The following is a 20093-nucleotide window of genomic DNA, read 5'->3' as shown; positions in this document are numbered from 1 at the left end:
CAAAGTTGGTCTGAAAACAGACCGATGTAACGATAGTTTCGTCTGGGAGCTGACTTCCTTCTTACAGAATACTGTTGATCGCAACTGCGAGCTCACTGCATTAGCTTTACGACACCTTGATTCAATTTCACTTACTATATTACCATCCTGGGAGAATACACAACCGAAACACTTGAAATTATTGACCTGTTCTAGCTTTGTATCACCAATCTGACATTTAATTCTGTTGAATTTCTTACCTACGGACATCAATTTAGTCTTTGAGAGGCTAATTTTCATACCATACTCATTGCACCTATTTTCAAGTTCCAAGATATTACACTGCAGGCTTTCGGCACAATCTGCCATTAAGACCAAGTCGTCAGCATAGGCCAGACTGCTTATTACATTTCCACCTAACTGAATCCCTCCCTGCCATTTTATACCTTTCAGCAGATGATCCATGTAAACTACAAACAGCAAAGGTGAAAGATTACAGCCTTGTCTAACCCCTGTAAGTACCCTGAACCAAGAACTCATTCTACCATCAGTTCTCACTGAAGCCCAATTGTCAACATAAATACCTTTGATTGATTGTAATAATCTACCTTTAATTCCATAGTCCCCCAGTATAGCGAACATCTTCTCCCTCGGTACCCTGTCGTATGCTTTCTCTAGATCTACGAAACATAAACACAACTGCCTATTCCTCTCGTAGCATTTTTCAATTACCTGGCGCATACTGAAAATCTGATCCTGGCAGCCTCTCTGTGGTCTGAAACCACACTGGGTTTCATCCAACTTCCTCTCAACGACTGATCGCACCCTCCCTTCCAAGATGCCAGTGAATACTTTGCCTGGTATACTAATCAATGAGATACCTCAATAGTTGTTGCAATCCTTCCTGTTCCTGTGCTTATAGATAGGTGCAATTACTGCTTTTGTCCAATCTGAAGGTACCTTACCAACACTCCATGCTAATTTTACTACTCTATGAAGCCATTTCATCCCTGCCTTCCCACTATACTTCACCATTTCAGGTCTAATTTCATCTATTCCTGCTGCTTTATGACAATGGAGTTTATTGACCATTCTTTCCACTTCCTCTAGCATAATTTCACCAACATCATTTTCCTCCTCCTCATGAGCTTGGCTGTTCGCAACACCACAAGGATGATTTCCTTTTACATTGAGAAGATGATCAAAATATTCCCTCCACCTCTCCAGTGATTCCCTGGGATCTATTATGAGTTCACCTGAATTACTCAAAACACTGTTCATTTCCTTTTTCCCTCTCTTCCTAAGATTCTTTATTACTGTCCAGAAAGGTTTCCCTGCTGCTTGACCTAGCCTTTCCAGGTTGTTACCAAAATCTTCCCATGACTTCTTTTTGGATTCAACAACTATTTGTTTCGCTCTGTTTCTTTCATCTACGTACAAATCCCTGTCTGCCTCGGCCCTTGTTTGGAGCCATTTCTGATAAGCCTTCTTTTTATGTTTACAAGCTGCTCTCACTTCATCATTCCACCAAGATGTTCGCCTTTTCCCATTTTTACACACAGTTGTTCCTAGGCATTCCCTTGCTGTTTCTACTACAGCATCCCTGTATGCCACCCATTCACTTTCTATATCCTGAACCTCCTTACTGTCTACTGTTTGAAACTTCTCACTAATCATATCCATGTACTTCTGTCTAATTTCCTCATCCCGGAGATTTTCTACCCTTATTTGTTTGCAGACAGATTTCACTTTCTCTACCCTAGGCCTAGAGATACTTAGTTCATTACAGATCAGATAGTGGTCTGTATCATTGAAAAATCTGCAGAAAACTCGTACAATCCTAACAGATTTCCTGAATTCGAAGTCTGTTAAGATATAGTCTATTATGGATCTGGTACCCCTAGCCTCCCATATGTAGCGGTGAATAGCCTTATGCTTGAAGAATGTATTCGTAACAGATAAACCCATACTAGCACAGAAGTCCAGCAAATGCTTCCCATTCTCATTATCTTCCATATCTTCCCCACATTTACCAATCACCCTTTCATATCATTGAGTTCTATTCCTAACTCTCGCATTGAAATCACCCATTAGCACTATTCTATCCTTGCTGTTCACCCTGACCACGATGTCACTCAATGATTCATAAAACTTGTCCACTTCATCCTCATCTGCACCCTCACATGGTGAATACACGGACACAATTCTAGTCCTAATTCCTCCCACTGACAAATCTACCCACATCATTCGCTCATTTACGTGCCTAACAGAAACTATGTTGCGTGCAATGATATTCCTGATAAAGAGCCCTACCCCAGACTCCGCCCTTACCTTTCTAACACCCATCAAGTACACTTTATAATCTCCTATCTCTTCCTCGTTATCTCCCCTTACCCGAATATCACTTTCTCCTAGCACATCCAAATGCATCCTCTTTGCTGACTCAGCCAGTTCTACTTTCTTTCTTCCATAAGCCCCATTAATATTGATAGCTCCCCATTGAATTCCATTTCGTTCGCCAAGTTGTTTCCAAGGAGTCCCTCGCCTGTCAAATGGGAGTGGGACTCCGATACTCCCATAGGTCCGAGGCTTGCTTAAAGTGTTCTGAGCTTGGTAAATTCATGAAGCAGGATGGTACCCTACTTGCACATAGTCCCAAGTGAGGATCTCTCCTCTAACGGGTTATGGATCACCGGTGAATTGTATAGTCCTAGCCGCCTGAGCACAAGGAGGGCCACGACTCAGAATATGTCCGAGATGCCCACTCCCATTCCATAGCAACTGGTATCGCGACTCACAGGACCACTTACTAGGCCACTCAGCCGTTGCCCATGGTTCACGAACTAGGACGTGACTACAGTAACCCACAAACATGAACTATCACATTATGATTATGATCATTATTGTTACTGGATGCAAAATGCAATTATTATTATTATTATTATTATTATTATTATTATTATTATTATTATTATTATTATTATTATAGTTACGAGTTGGTCACATCCGCAGACGTCTCAATATACCAGTCGCGTTTCAAATATTCAATGATCCACAAAAAAATTCCTTATTATTTTGATAATAATAATAATAATAATAATTTTGATCACTATGATTTACCACTGTCCTAACGTTATTATTATTATTATTATTATTATTATTATTATTATTATTATTATTATTATTATTATTATTATTATTATCAGTTTCACATTAGTTATATTCCTCTTTAACACATTTATCATCGCCCCTTCATTTAACACGGTCGAACTTTAGATATGCAATACCAATTATTATTATTATTATTATTATTATTATTATTATTATTATTATTATTATCAGCACTTGTCATTCTTAACCATCACACCCTACGTTCATTTATGTGGAATCTTAACCTCTTTTCATCTTTGGGTCCGCAGTCTTTCAAACGAATCTGCGCAGTCAATTTATTTCGTACGTACTATTACGGGTTCGAATCCTGCCCTCTACATAATTCAATTTTACTCTGTTACATTGTCTGTATTTGTACACTCATTTCTCTGTGTTTATCATTAATTTCATACATTTCTTCGTATCACATTATCTTTCAACACAGCTTCATTATACAGTAAGTGTTCCCATACGGAATTTATCTCTCTTCATATCTCAACATTATTTTATTCAATTATTAATCACAGAGTTTCAATTGACTTATTTCTCACCAGCGACATCGTACGACATATTTATATTCTGACTGCATGATCTTTACATCTCTCTTCATATCTGATTTACTTCTGAGGTCATTCTCCACAAATAATCGCAACAGCCTGAAATTATACTCGCCGAAATTCGATAATCATGATCACGTAATTATTAGTCCTACGTGGTCCGGCTAATACTTGCAAATTAAATATCTGACATTTATTTATAAAATATTGGACCGTAATTTAAACAACACGTTTATTAGCATTTAAGGTTTATTAGCACCTGTATTATTACTCATAACCACAAATTTTAATTATCACATAATTTTAATTCCCAATAAAATAACCTATTCTGTCACCAATGATTCCAATTATCTTAACATTTTATCCATTCAAAATTTAATGTTACTCACTGTTCATATTGAAAGACGATATCTCATGAATTATTATTATTATTATTATTATTATTGTTATTATTATTATTATTATTAGTTCGTGACATTCCCTTGAAAATTTTGTCAACGTTAATAAAAATATTAACACAACGGAAAACACTGGCATCGCACGTGGGTGGATTTTTCATAACATTATAATACAAATTGTCATCAATTGACTGACATAAAAAAGCAAACTCTGGGTCAGTTTGAACATTAAACACAAAATCAAATGTCGAAAAGAAAAAAAAAAAAAAAAAAAATTGACTAGATTAATATTATAATCCATGCATGACTTAAATCTCTACCCTACACCTACAGAATTATATGTACAACAAATTAAATACATTATATGACCCAACATTTACAATACTACAATTTAATTCCGTCCGTTTATACTAAATTTAGAATGGACTCTGGAAGCGATCCATTTTGTTACATGAAGTAACCAAGTCAAAATTAAAACTGTTTCCCTCCCCAGTCATGGTATCATCCCCAAATAAATTTACATATCAGTACTCATCTATAGTTGAAATCCTTGGCAGGCATTCCTGACGAGAGGCCCATCTGGCCCCTTTCCGGCTTACACTCCCATAATGGCTGGCTTCATATTACCTTCATATTTTCAGTGTGCTAATAACTATATCTGATATTTAATTTGGATTAGTTTGTACAGTTTAAAAATATCCACAAAAATTTTGGAATACTTCCTTTGGTACCTATCCTATAACTTCGTTATTCTCACTAAGCTAAATTTTTCATTCAGGTGGGGGCTTGTGGGCTTGTATATACTTTTATTTAGATTATTTCTATGTGGTTGCTCAGCATTGTCCTCTAAACCTAACTATTGGATCAATGACAACAGCACATTCTTCCTTTCTGTCAACTGCAATAATGTCCAGTCGATGCACACGACCTCCTGTAGCAAGACAATGAACTTCCTCATGTACCTCCAGTTCAGATTCCTTTAATCCATTTGCTGTGATATTCCTGACTGAATGGTAACAGACATTCCTTAGAAGTTTCCCATGATGACAAAATTGACAAAATCCCAGAACATGCGCAAGGGTTTCAAACACACTGCAGTGTCTACAACGGAATCTGTCTTGGAATCTGCCTGGAAGAACTCATACAGGTATTACATTTGCTGTTATCTTGATAGCATCTCATTACACTGAAGATGTGGGGCTTCTTTTGTTGACCAACCATCGATTGCCAGGTGTATATTTTTGTTATAATTCTACACCTTTTTCTTTTTGGGGAAGTTTGGACCTTTTCTTGTATTTGTGATTCCTCAATTCCTCACAAGCTACATGGACCTAACGGTATGGGGGCTCATTATGCAGGTCTAGTTTAATCAGACAATCTGATATCTCATAGTTGAGGGGTCTTGTAGCTGTCACATGAAGGTTTCTGGTTTTAAATAGTCTTGCAGTTATACTTCTCATTTTGAGCAAAAAAACTTGAACAAAGCTGAAGAAAGTCCAATTAGTGTTGAAATATGTGTTGATTTTGAATGTCATATGTGCTGTATTGAATAGGTGGATGGATTTTTGTGATTTCTCTACAAGAAAATGTTGTCTAACTATATTGTAAGTCAATATGGATAAGACCATGAAGTTTATCACATGTAAACACCAAATGTGTCACCACAGATCTTGTACATGCCAACATTGTATGACATAGAGTGTCAAATGGAATTTTTCCTGCCCTTCAAATATCAGATTTCCTCTCCTAGGTTTGAACCTGCTACATTTGGATTCAGAGTTTGACACTCTATCACTGATCCATAGAGGCAGCTTATTTGACTGGTGTGAAAATAGGAAACCATGGATAACTACAGGGTTATTACAAATGATTTGAGCAATTCCAAAGCTGTACAATAACTTTATTATTTGACACATTGTCACAAAACTTTGCACACACATAGAAAAACTGAAAAAGTTTTTTTTGACATTTACAAATGTTCGATATATGCCCCTTTAGTGATTCTGCAGACATCAAGCCTATAATCAAGTTCATCCCACACTCGGCGCAGCATGTCCCTATCAATGGATTGAAAAGCACGGTTGATGCAAGATCACAGTTCTGGCAGGTTTGTTGGGAGAAGAGGTTTAAACACAGAGTCTTTCACGTAACCCCACACAAAAAAATCGCATGGGGTTAGGTCAGAAGAGCATGGAGGCCATGACGTGAATTGCTGATCATCAGCTTTACTATGACTGATCCATCGGTTTGACAATCTCCTGTTTAAGAATTGATGAACATCGCCATGGAATTGAGGTGGAGCACCATCCTGTTGGAAGATGAAGTCCGTCTGTCCTCCAATTGCTGCATGAGACAATTTTCCAGCTACACTGCTACACTGTCCTGTAGCGAATTTTTTGCAGAAGAAATAGGGGCCGTACACTGTAAACCGCGAGACTACACAAAACACATTCACTTTCGGTGAATTTTGAGTGTGCTGCATGATAGCATGAGGATTCCCTACCCCCCTGCCCCCCAGATTCGCACATTATGTCTGTTCACTGCACCATTAACAAAAAAATGTTGCTTCATCACTGAAGACAAGTTTCGTGGTAAACTCGTCCTCTTCCATACATTGTTGCAATTGCGCTGAAAATTCAAGGTGTTTGAATTTGTCATCAGGAGTCAGGACTTGTAGTAATTGTAAGTGGTAAGGCTTCTGCTTTAGTCATTTCCATAAGATTTTCCAAACGGTTGGCTGTGATATGCTCAGTTCTCTGCTTGCTCTCTCCGTTGACTTCTGTGGGCCACGCGTGAAACTTGCCTGCATGCGATCAACTGTTTCTTCAGTCACTGCAGGCCGACCCGTTGATTTCCCCTTACAGAGGTATCCTGAAGCTTTAAACTGCTCATACCATCGCCGAATAGAGTTAGCAGTTGGTGGATCTTTGTGGTACTTCGTCCTGAAATGTCATTGCAGTGTTATGGCAGACTGATGTGAGTGCATTTCAAGCACAACAATCGCTTTCTTGGCTCCTGTCGCCATCTCATCTCACTGCGCACTGCTCACTGCTGCTGTGTCTGCCTCTGTAGCATAACAGTTAGCACTATTAGCTGCTGTCCTAGGGGGCCGGGGTTCGATTCCCGGTACTGCCAGAAATTTAAGAATGGCAGGAGGGCTGGTATGTGGTTAAAATGGTACACCTCCAATGGGGATATGCCCGGAAAGAGCTCCACCATCTCAGGATAAGAACACAACTTTTTGTCCGACTTGTTGGCTGAATGGTCAGCGTACTGGCCTTCGGTTCAGAGGGTCCTGGGTTCGATTCCAGGCCGGGTTGGGGATTTTAACCTTCATTGGTTAATTCCATTGGCTCGAGGGCTGGGTGTTTGTGCTGTCCCTTGCAACTCGCACGCCACACACAACACTATCCTCCACCACGATAACATGCAGTTACCTATACATGGCAGATGCCGCCCAACCTCATCGGAGGGTCTGCTCTACAAGGGCTGCACTCGGCTAGAAATAGCCACACAAAATTATTATTATTACTGCTGCTGCGCTCTCATGGCAGAAATCTGAAGTGAGACTTCTGCAGACCAAAACTTTTGAGTTTTTCTACATGACCGTTGAGTTTCATGACCATATGTCAATTCATGGAGCTACAGTGAATTTATGAAATCGCTTCAGTCATTTGTAATAACCCTGTATCTTCAGGGCTGCAAGCAGTTGAACCCACCATCTCCTGAATAGAAGCTCATAGTTACATGACCTAATAATCTGAAAATCTATTCTGAATACAGTGTGGTCGTGAAAGCTGAAGAGTCAAGATAGTAGAAAAACTTGTTAATATAAAAGTACAATTAAGGCATAATATAAAAGAATAAATATTAATTAAAGTAGAATTTTATATGTACTTGTTATATTTATTAGAAATGTAACAACTGGTATTTTATTAAGATGTTGTTTTTGATTGTTATTGTTTATTTTGTAATTTCAGTGATATGGCACCAGAAGAACCAGGTATGTAGTGATGAATAAAATAACATCTAAACTTATGATCACTGTAGTAGACTTTTGAATTCAAGTAAGATTAAAATCATATCTGTGACCCAGGGGTAAGGGGCATGTCACAAAACTGAATTTTTATTTGAATTTTTCCTTTGTTCAACTTGCTCATGCCTTGAATGAAAAGCTTCCTGAACTTCTTTTACAAAATGAGTCAAATATTTTATTCCTCTTTACTGCTATCTTCTCAAATTTTGATTTTTGATGAATTTTTGAAATATATTGACTTAATGCGGCCTTTCAAAACTGCAATGAAACAGTTGTACACTGAATGGATGTCTTGACGGTGATCATTCGTTAACACCAACCGGACGAGTGAAGAGGCCTGAAGTGGGACTAATATGCAGCTGGATGAAGACCGCATGGGCGCGCATTCCCAACGCTCTAGTGTCCAAAAGCTTTAAGAAATGTGGAATTTCAAATTCAGTGGACAGTAGTGAGGATGTCTATTTGTGGAAAGATGCCAGCGATTCAAGTTCCTATGGTGAACTTGAGCTGATCATGGTGAATTTCGAATGATCTGAGTATTGGACCGATTTTATTTTCAATTTTTGTGATTATTTTATTAATTGTAATCTGTTTGAGTTTATATTTGTGGTATATTTGAAGAAAATTAAATATGTATGCAGTTATTTGATTTTTCGTTGCCATAGATGCTTTCATGGCCCATACTTGTAGACATGATACTGTGTAGGCTTTTGGGCTTATTGCAGGCTTTTGGGCGTATGGCGTGTCAAGAAAACAAGGCCCAATGTCGGCACCCCTGAAGATGGTTTCCTGTGGTTTCCTATTTTCACACCAGGCAAATGCTGGGACTGTACCTTAATTAAGGCCACGGCCACTTCCTTCCCATTCCTAGGCCATTCCTGTCCCATCATCACCATAAGACCTGTCTGTCAGTGCGACTGGGCCCAATGATGGGAAGACAGGTTCTGCCTGTCACAAGTCAGGACAAAGGGTGAGTGATAGAGGAGTAACACCTCTTTAAAAAACCTTGGTCCAGCTGACCCGGCTGGTAGTCCCATGTAAGGGTCCCTTGCCTGGGTTACGGTGAGGACCTCATCAGCAGTGAAGGTAGAGAAGAGGGACTTCGGAATGATGGAGCTGACAGAAGAGGCAACCCTCCTACTCGTGGAAAATAGAACAGGAGCTGCTGCCTTGTAGTTAGAAGTGGGAACTTCAAAGGCTAAAACCCCTACAAAAAATCAGTAGGCCTGGCTGCTTAGAAGGCAGCCCCTTCACCAGGCTTTGGGTGCTGAAGGCCAATAACCTACACGCCCAAGATTAACACATTACAGAAACATCAATGAATAGAAGCTGGAAAGATAAAATGGATTTGACCTTTGGCATGAAATCGGACACAAGAATTGGAAAGTGGAATGTACAGACAATATGGCAGGAAGGAAGATTGGCTGAAGTATCTAGGGAGATGAAGTGATACAGGTTGGACATACTAGGCTGGAGTGAGAGACTAGATGGACTGGGTTCGGTGAGATAAAGACCCAGAAAGGGGACACGCTGCTGTACTCGGGAATAGAGGGGGTGTTGGATTACTGATCAATCAAAAGACAAGGAAGAGTTTGATAGAATGGTACCCAGTCTCAGAAAGGAATGTAGTAGCTCAATTTGCATCAAGAGTTAGACCAATTACAGTAGTGCAGTGTTATGCACCAATAGAGGCAGGAGAAGATCAATTTTATGGTTGGCTTCACTGAAACCTTTTAAAGGCAAAGAAGAGAGATATTATGGTCATGATGGGAGACCTGAATGCGAAAGTTGGCAATGATAACCAAGGAATAGAAATTATAATGGGAAAACATGGTATAGTAATAGAAATGAGGATGGTGAGACGTATTGAATTTTGTAGTAACCACAGGCTGGTGATATGAGGCACTATCTTCCCTCATAAGAATTGCCATAAAGTGACATGGGTTTCCCCTGACCATAGAACGGAGAATCAGATCGACCATTTCACTATCAGCAAGACATGGCAAACTTCCCTGTTGGATGTGAGGAACAAGAGAGGGGCAGATGTAGGAAGTGACCATCACTTAGTAGAAGCTATGCTCCGACTGAAGATTGCAAGTACTGTGCACATACATCAGAAGAGGAGGATAAAGTATAACTGGGATAAAGTGAAGGATAAGGAGGTGCAACAATATTTTTCACTAGAATTGAGTAACCGATTCCAACAGCTAAGAAAGGAAGAAGGACAGGATATTGAACATAATTGGAAGAGCATAGAGAAAACCTATGGTAATACCTGTGAAAAGGTCTTAGGCAAAAGGGAGAGGGGAAGAGAGGAATAGATTACTTCTGAGACATGGGAAGCTGTGAATCAAAGGAAGGAATGTAAGAAAAGACTCAATACCGCACGAACACAAGAAGGGAAGGTACAAGCTAGAACTGATTTTAATGAACATAACAAAATAGTGAAGAGGAGATTTCGACGTGATAAACGAGTATTTATCAATAATCTTGCAACACAAGCTGAGATGGTAGCACAAAAGGACGATAGTAAGACCCTTTACCACATTACCAAGAGACTAACAGGAAAGTTTTCTAGATCTGACAAGCCAGTAATAATAATATAATAATCGTATGGCCTCAGCTACCGTTTTGCAGACATTTTGATTTGACGCCATCTGGCTGTCTGCTCGTCAGTTTCGACGTTCCGTTTTACTCTGTCTGCCATCTAGCGGACCTAGAGTAAATCGGATCTCTCTTGGGCGTCTATGGCTGAGATTTAATTAATTTTTTCGGGTAAATACCAAATGTATCACCAGAGATCTTTTACATGCCGACATCGTACGACATGGAGTGTCGAATGGACTTTTTTCCGCCCTTCAAAAATCCGACTACCTCTGCCAGGTTTGAACCCACTATCTTGGGATCTGGACACTCTACCACGGACCCACAGAGGCACAGTGGAAGCCAAAGATGGGAGATTATTGTCCACACAAAAGGAACAGCTAGAAAGATGGGGAGAACACTTTCTGGAGATCTTGAATCGTGAAACAGTCGAGGAAGAGGAAACAAAGGTGATGACAGAAGAAGAGCAGGAAGATATTGCTATCAGTACACAACCACCATCAAGAACAGAGATCCAAAGAGCCATTAAACAACTAAAGAATGGCAAAGTGGCAGGTATGGACAATATCTCACTGGAGGCCTTGAAAGTGCATGTGCGTACTTCAGTCGAGATTCTGTTCCCACTTTACAAGAAGATTTGGGAAGAAGCGAAGATCCCCACAGATTGGAAAAACAGACTGTTGATTCAGCTTCCAAAGAGAGGAGATTTATTAGAATGTGATAACTGGAGAGGGATTGCCCTCTTTTCAATACCAAGTAAGGTACTCTCATGAGTAATTTTAGAAAGGATAAAAAAGCGAGTTAACTCAAGACTGAGGAAAGTACAAGCAGGATTTAGAGAAGGTTATTCCTGGACAGACCAGATCAACACACTGTGCATAATTATAGAACAATCCACGGAGCTGCAATCGTCACTGTATCTACTATTTGTAGACTTTGAAAAGGTGTTTGATAGTGTAATGAGGAAGAAGATGTGGAAAGCCATTAAAAAGTTTGGGATTCTAAAGAAAATGATAAAGATAACCCAAGAAATGTATGAGAACTACACATGTCAAGTTTTACATCAGGGGATGTTGTCTGAGCCCATCCCAGTAAACACAGGAGTTAAGCAAGGTTGTTTGCTCTCACCTATACTATTTCTGATGGTGCTGGATCTTATGATGAAGGCAATGAATCGCCGAAGAGGAATTCAGTGGGGACTGGCAGGCAGGTTGGAGGACTTGGACTTCGCATATGACTTGTGTTTGCTAGCCAGCAGTTTTAAGGATATGGAAGCAAAGCTGAATGATTTAAAAACTGAAGCATCAGAGGTGGGATTGAAGATGGAAAGAAAGCCAAGGAGATATGCTGTAATAACCGAAACCAGGCACTATTATTTTTAGGAAACCAAGAGATCGAGCAAGTCAAGTGGTTTTGCTACGTGGGAAGTATAGTCACCCCTGAGGGAGGAACTATAGAGGATATAGGAAATAGAATAAATAAGGCTAAAGGAGCATTTGCAATGCTGAGACCAATCTGGAAGTCAAGAAGAAAAAGAGCAATGCTCTTTTCCTATATCAAACTACGCATCTTCAATACAAATGTCAAGTCAGTACTGCTCTATGGGTGTGAAACATGGAAGACTAACAAACAACCGATTAGCAGACTTCAAACATTTGTAAACAGAAGTTTGAGGAATATCCTGAGGATATGGTGGCCACAAGTAATCTCCAATGAAGAGCTATGGAGAAGAACCCATCAAACACCCATTGATATTGAGATGCGCCGTAGGAAATGGAAGTGGATCGGGTTGGACATACATTACGGTGAGATAAAGACAACATTGCAAGACAAGCCCTGGAATGGAACCCACAAGGTAGCAGGAGAAGAGGCAGACCAAGGAAAATGTGGAGGAGGAGGAGGAGGAGGAGGAGGAGTGTAGTAGCAGAAAGGATGGAGAAAGGAGGGAAGACCTGGATGGAGATCAGGACAATGGCACAGAACAGAGTCCAGTGGCAGAAGTTCATTGATGCCCTATGCTCCACTTAGGAGATACAGGAAATAAGTCAAGTGTCAGTGCAATGTAAAGCAAATAGTGGAAGGAAAAAAAAAAGAAGAAAAAACTGAAATTCTTTACGTTTTGCACAGAACTGTGCTGTGCATTATCAGAAGAAAATCGTGACTGTCCATGAGAAAGGCTTCTTAAGCAATGGCTTTTTTGAAATTTAGACGTTATAATAGAAGTGGAAATGGTACGTTCATCACCAGATGGCTCCCCGGACATGGCACAGCGCAAGCGTTCGAAGCAGAAGCTGACCGAACTGACAGAATCAGTCTAAGAGGGTCACATAACATGTGTACGAAACTATGACATTGACACAAGCTTGGAATGAAACATTTGACGATGAGGAATGTACGAATTTGGAAAACACCAAGACGAAATAACAATAGTGAAGGGACAGGGAAGGGAACAACCTACGTAAATCCTTAATGGCTGGCAACCAGGTTTTACTTAATTGATAGCCAGTGTCCCTGTTGAAATTGTTAGGATTTCTACGTATTTCCACAGCTTCCCGTATAATCCTGGACCTGTAGTGTCTAGTGTGGGTAAGAGCTTGAGCATCTTGGAACATGACTTCATGATAGAGCGTGCTCACCTTTTGCCGATTTGTCTGGCTGGTTGAGACAAATATTACATTCATGTTCCTTGATACGGTTACCAATGGACCATCATGTTCTGCCGATGTATACAGGAAATTTCATATACCCCAGGATGTAAAAGTGGGGACAGTTTGTCCTTGGTTTTACTCAGACTGTGAGCAATTTTAGTGATGGTCCCAAACACACTTTTTATATTTTTTTTACAGAGGACCTTGGAAATTCGATCTGTGGTGTTGTGAATGTAAGACAAGTAGGCAGTTCCCTTCACTTCTTCCTTCTGTGCGCTTTACTTGGTCGTTTCTCTGGAATGCAGGGCTCTATGAATCTGCAAATTGCTGTAACCGTTACCCTTGAACGTGACTTTGAGCATGTCCATCTCCACCCGGATATTTTATGGCTCACAAATTCGTCTCACCCTCTTGGTGTCATGAGAATGCCTAGTTTTTGTGCTGGATTGTGGTAAGAATCTGCATGAAGATAGCGATTTGTGTGGGTAAGCTTATGATAGATGGTATGTCCTAAGGAGCCGTCCGGTATCTTCATGCAAATTCTCACCACCATCCAGCATAGAAATTTAGGGTGCAGGTCTTATTCAGTGGCGGGTGGTATTCAGGATTATATAGTATTTTATTATTATATTATTATATTATTATATTATTTGATTGTGGTTTATACATCATATTCAATCATCGTTGTTGGCAGTTACTTGATCCCGAGTTTACAGATTTCCTGGCTAATAGCTCACTTCATTTCACAGCTGTTTGTGTTTAAGCTTCCGGTGACTGTACAGGCCAGTTCTTGCATAGAACGTACGTCCACACATTGTGCAGCTTAGGGACGGGAGAGATCTTGGCTAAGTTTGGCGAAGTTTGCATTCCTGTTGCTAAATATCTTGATAAAAACTTGCTACACATATTCATCTCACTTCATACCTGACCCCGTAGATAAATGGGACAAAGGATGGACATACATTGTGGTTCAAGTGAAGGCCATCTGATCGTAGATTCCTATCTTCTACCCATCCATTAGGATCTAAAAGTCTCAACCCCAATTGCCCCACATATGCTTTCCATAGTCATATTTAAATCCCTGATCACCTTCCAGTCAGTATCCCTTCTACACAGTATCCCACTGATAACAAAGTCAGCAATGGTTGCCTCAAGATTCGGTTCTATCTCCTACTCTCTTCAACTTGCACATCCATGACCTGCCTGAAACAGTGTCTCGAAAGTTCATACATGCGGACGATATTTGCCTTACAATTCAATGACCTAATTTCGCAGAAGCTGAAATAGTTCTTAATCGAGACCTTGAACTGTTGGATGACTTTCAAAGATGGTATCTTCATCCCAACCCACAGAAAGCAGTGACTTCTACATTCCATCTGAACAACGCAGAAGCGAACTACCATTCAAGGGTAAGGGTCATAAACTGCAATATTGTGCCAATCCCAGTTGCTTAGGAGTAACATTGGATAGGTTTCTTACATACAAAATTCATCTGCAAAGAACTGCCAACAAACTAAAAAGTCGTAATAACGGTCGCCAAGGACTGGCTGGAACTTCTTTGGAAGCAGATTGAAACACATTACAGACATCTTTGGCCTTGGTCTATTCTGTAGTAGAATACTGCTTTGGTGTCTGGCTTAACAGTGTTCACACACAGCTAGTAGATTTACAACTTTGCCAAACCATGTGGATCATAACTCGTTCACTTTGTGCTACATCGATCCAGTGGTTACCAGTACCCAGCAGTATAGTACCTCCACATATCAGGAGACAGAAGACCTTTTTTAAGCTGTGGACCATAATGCTGAAGAATGAATATTTACCTGTTCATGAGGATATCAGACAGAAATGCACATGCCTTAATTCTTGCCAGCCTGCTTGGAAGACTGCCGTGAAGATAACATTCAGCGACTTGCAACTCCACCTCTAAATGGTCAACAGAGTGGTCTTTATCCCCACCTCATACAATAGTGGATATTAATAATCCATCCGCAAAACTGGCAGGCTTCAATCTGCCACGCTGCATCTGCAGTGGACTAAATCGCATGAGATATGAAGTAGATAGAACGGTATCTCCCTTACACACCTGGGGCTGGTCATTTTCTCCATACTGTGACTGTGGGGAGGTTCACCAAACAATGAAACATGTAGTACAGGAATGTCTACTCCGTGCTTTCACGGGCACCATGGAAGACCTCAACTCAGCTACACCCGAAGGAGTTAAGTGGGTGGCGGGTTTGGACATTCACATTTAGTAAGATGTACATCACTCGCACTCAGTGTGTGTATATATGAGCTGTCAGAGTTGATAGGTGGATAGTGATTTAAATATAGTGCGTTTTCTTCTTGTTCTTTCAAACTTTGTTAATTGCTTTGACTGTATAGATATGATAATTTGTATTTACTTTGTACTTAACTTTCACTGGTTGTATAAATAGTTTATAGGTTGTCACTATTCATCATATGCCAAATAAATAAATAAATTTTAAAAAATAAAAAAATAAATCAATCAATCAATCAATCTTGCAATCTTGATGTCTGCAGCGTTCTTGTTTGAAGTGTTGAACTGAGGCACAGACACTTTCCCGTCAAAGTAAAAAGTCCTTGGTAACTGTTTCCCAGGTTTGTGGGTTTATTTCTGCCATCTTTAAAGTTTGTTTCAGTTGGTATTTGAAATGTCTCAGGGGGCACCCCATGGTCTTGAACTGGAGCCAAGTTCACCATAGAGGATCTGGTGAGGTAGTCTGGTGTTATTCATAAAGCGCACGTGTCCTGCCCATCTGAGGCGATGGCCAATGAGCAATGCTTCTCCACTCTTAGCACATGCTTTCTCAAGAACTTCAACATTAGAGACATAGTTTTCCCACTTGATATTCATGATGGGGCGTAGGTTTTGCTGGTGAAAACGTTCCAGCTTTTTGATGTCACGGCGGTGTAAGATCCATGTTTCATAACCATAGAGAAGTGTAGAGATGACTACAGCCTGGTGCACCATTAGTTTTGTGTGAATTGTAAGGTTTTTATTCTTTAAGACCCTGTGTGATAGTTGGCCAAGGCCACATGGGCAGCATGAAGCCTGTTTTCCACATCCTGTTCTGAAGTACAGCTCTACTTCCAAGGTAATTGAAGTGGTCTACTTGTTCTAGTTTGATGTTTCAGATGGTAATGTTAAATTCTGGGATGTTAGTCCCTGGTGCAGACTGAGCAAGTAGCTTCGTTTTTTCTGCATTGATGGTTAGGCTAAAACGGTAATATGTAACGTTGAAACTGTTGACCAGCTGTTGAAGTTCCTCAGGTATAAGAGCTCAAGATGAGGTATCGTCAGCATACTGCATTTCAGTTACTCTAGTATCACTGGTTTGTCTTTGTGAGTGAAGTCTGGCCAGGTTGAAGAGGCCTCCCTCAAAGCGGTATTTAATCTCTACGCCGAGGTTGTCTGTTATTTCATAGAGCATGGCTACCAGATACAAGGCATTAAACAAATACAAATCCATATGATATGTCCTTGTTTGCGTAAACCTGTGACAATACATTCTATTTAAGAAGAAATCGCATACGAAATGCTATTGTATCTTATCAATGCTTTATCGCTATTTTCAGCGCTATATTTTAACTAGCTGTTAATGTTGGCGTGTCGAGATGATTTTCCTTCGTCGGAATCTGCCTGCTGATTGTGATCCATGTGTTTTCAGATCCCTAACCCTTTGCTTCACGTTTTTTGCCTGCTAACATGGAATAGTGGATAGCGTTATAGTGACACTTGACAGTAAATTTTCGGTGTCCGTCGATAGTCCAATGGCATAATAAGTATTTAGAATTATTTTTATCGGGTGTGAAAAAGAACTGCAATTCCCAGTCAGTTTTAAAGGATTGTAAATTTTTGCCACTTCTTCTCTCTTTTGATGTGCTTTCTATAATGCAATATTTTTAAAAAACACAACATCAAAATAGCATATAGAACCTCCCACACCAACTGCAAATTCATTTTCAATCCACACACTGTCAACAATAACAACATTAATAATAAATATTTGAACTTCGGAGTTCACAAATTAGAATACCAATCCTGTAATTCCAGCTGTATTGGTCAAACAGACCGTAGTTTGGTCATAAGATACACCAAACATCGCAATGCTCTCAAATATAATTGTTTTTCAGCTATGAGTGAACATCATAAAGCATTCAGCCACGAATACACTTCAGTTGATAAAGATCTTAAGATCTTGCAATATGAGCAAAAAGGCACCTTGCTCAACGTTCTCAAGAGCATCCACGTTGATTTAGATCAGTTTATGGACCCCTCTCACAATTTAAATTAAGTCAACGAAAGAAAGAACATTCTACTTGAAACATTAATTTCATATATTTGTCAGAACTCCCATAATGTAAACAAACCCCACCTCCATCTCTCCAACTCAGCACCACCCTCTCCCCACCACCCCTGCACCTCCCCTTCCCCCTCCCCTCCTTCAGTCCTCGCAAACACAGCTGAGCCAACAATAGACTTGATCGTGCGAACGAGACCATTACTTTGAGAAGGCTAGGACGTTTGAGAGGACAACCACCTTCTAAACACCGTAAGTTTAAAGCTTTCTTCACACCAATTTCACACTTTTTACTTATCAGCCCGTTTCTCACATAACCTCATTTTTTCCCCCCTTACTGGTTGGAACTTTATTGACGGTTTCCACTAGGTCACTTACAGTACCGTGCATCTGTCATCTCCTCTAACACAGCTTCTCAATTTTATGTTACGGCCCTTCCGACCTTTTATAATAAGGCAAACCAACCAGCCAACATTATGAAACAATAATCAAGAATGGGATCACTAGATTGGGAAGATATTGAGAATTCTGCTCTTCTAAAGTTTTAAATTACATAGGTGTTTCTCCATCACTTGTCACAGGCATTTCGCCTGCACATTATCTCAGGCTTGGTTTCTCAAACTTTTTCACTCCTGCTCCCCTCCTAGCCATTCGATGTGAAGGTTTTTCAACTAAGACTGACTTTCGGCCTGAATTTTTGACACAGTGATTTCATCCTGTTTTAATTTGTTATAAAACCAATATTTTGTAAACTAAGAAGTCCACAACCTCACTATGTGCACTTATTGTTCGTTTCCATCTGTGTCATTTGTTTTCATGTCTTTTCTTCTTAGGTTACTGCGGTTTTAAGTTTTAATTATGTTTTGTATTAACCCCTGTTTTCAATGAATTTTATCGCGAGTTTTTTTTTTTTTTTTTTGATCCACGTGATGATGTAGATATTGTATATTGTGCTAATTTTGTTTCTGTCATGTCGTTTTTGTTTTTTCATTTTCCTTCGTTATGTTTCTTTGGCATTTTTTAAGCTTGTATTATGTAAATTATTTCACCCCTCCCCTTTTTTACTGAAGGTGGCTCAAACAAGCCGAAACTTGTTTGAACTTGAATACTCCATCTAATGATGGACTCATGTAATGTATTGAATTAGGAGGATACACTCTACTTTTTACCTTTGTAAAGTGAAACTCATACAGTACACCTGGCCAACTGTACGGTCAGTGCTTCCCACAACATTACGTTTCTCTCTCCCCGAAAGCAGACATGCCTACCAAGCTCTTCATGCATGTGAAATCAGTGTACATTAACTGTACACACTGTGAACTGTGCGGCGTTTGGGCACCGCTACATTATATTACCAACATGGAAAATTTCCACCTTCTCCTTACCCTCATCCTTCCCTTCTACTTTCCTCAACATCTACCTTAACCTAATTGTTGGGTAACACTATACATTGATTTCCTTTGCCCATATGCCTAAAAGTAAAGTCTCACATGACCAGAGCCTTAACCCCACCCACCTCATTAGATCCCTTCCTCTCCTTATCTCTCTTAATTTCCCTTTCAGCTACAGAACCTACTTCCGCTTACTTCCTCCTCTCTTCTCTCCCTCTCACAACTCTGTTTCATCTCCCTCTTTGTATCCTCTATGCATTGTTTCCCTATGCTACCATTCCCATTCCTTTTGCCTCACTCCTCCTTTGTAACATTTTCATGTTCCCCATCTTCCTTCTGTTGCTCTGCCTGCAGTAACTCATACCGATTCCTCACTGATACCTCTTCTGAACTTGCTTCCTGCAGATAATTATTATTCCTCATTTTCCTCTCTCTTAAAACATTAGCCCATCTGTTTTCCAAAACTTCTCTCCTCCCTTTTGCCTACCCATGTATCCTGTAAACTAATTGATTGAGGGAGCCCTGCCTTCATTCCTGTCCTCTTTTAAAAGCTTAATTATATCATCAAACTTGCTATCTTCCCCTTTTTCTTAATGTGTGCTCAAGTCCACAATCTGTACACTTGCCTCCTGTAGCCATTATTTTTTCTCCTTCACAGAAATATGAAATAATATGGAAATACCAACAGAAATGTTTGGTTCCAGGGATCCCAGGTTCAATTCTCTGCTGGGTTGGATTTAAAGTTTCAATAGTTAATTCCTATGGCTCGAGGGCTGGGTATTTGTGCCGTCTTTGGCATATTATCTTACATACAGCTCTGTCCTCACAGACGCATACAGTAGGTTGCCTAGACAGCATCAACCCGAAAGACTTGCAACAGGCCTCTCCGGAGGCAGCACGCCATTTTTATTAACAGAAATAAAATAACATATTCTGTGAATAAAACTATATATAGGTGTTACAGCTGTGCCTATTGTTTCTTGAACATATGTAATCTGTTAGGAA

The 20093-nt window shown here is 39.9% G+C and overlaps 1 protein-coding gene across 1 annotated transcript in view; it reads left to right on the top strand.

The window, feature by feature from the left end:
- Positions 1 to 20093, top strand: part of LOC136875916 (trichohyalin) — a 292525-nt gene that overhangs the window by 32579 nt on the left and 239853 nt on the right. The window contains exon 4 of the mRNA XM_067149535.2: positions 8065 to 8087. Coding sequence (XP_067005636.2) covers positions 8065 to 8087 — 23 coding nt within the window. The remainder of the gene's footprint in view (positions 1 to 8064; positions 8088 to 20093) is intronic.

This window comes from Anabrus simplex, chromosome 6, assembly GCF_040414725.1.
Source record: "Anabrus simplex isolate iqAnaSimp1 chromosome 6, ASM4041472v1, whole genome shotgun sequence".
In the NCBI taxonomy this organism is placed as follows: Eukaryota; Metazoa; Arthropoda; class Insecta; order Orthoptera; family Tettigoniidae; genus Anabrus; species Anabrus simplex.
This window is presented reverse-complemented; position numbering and strand designations above follow the sequence as displayed.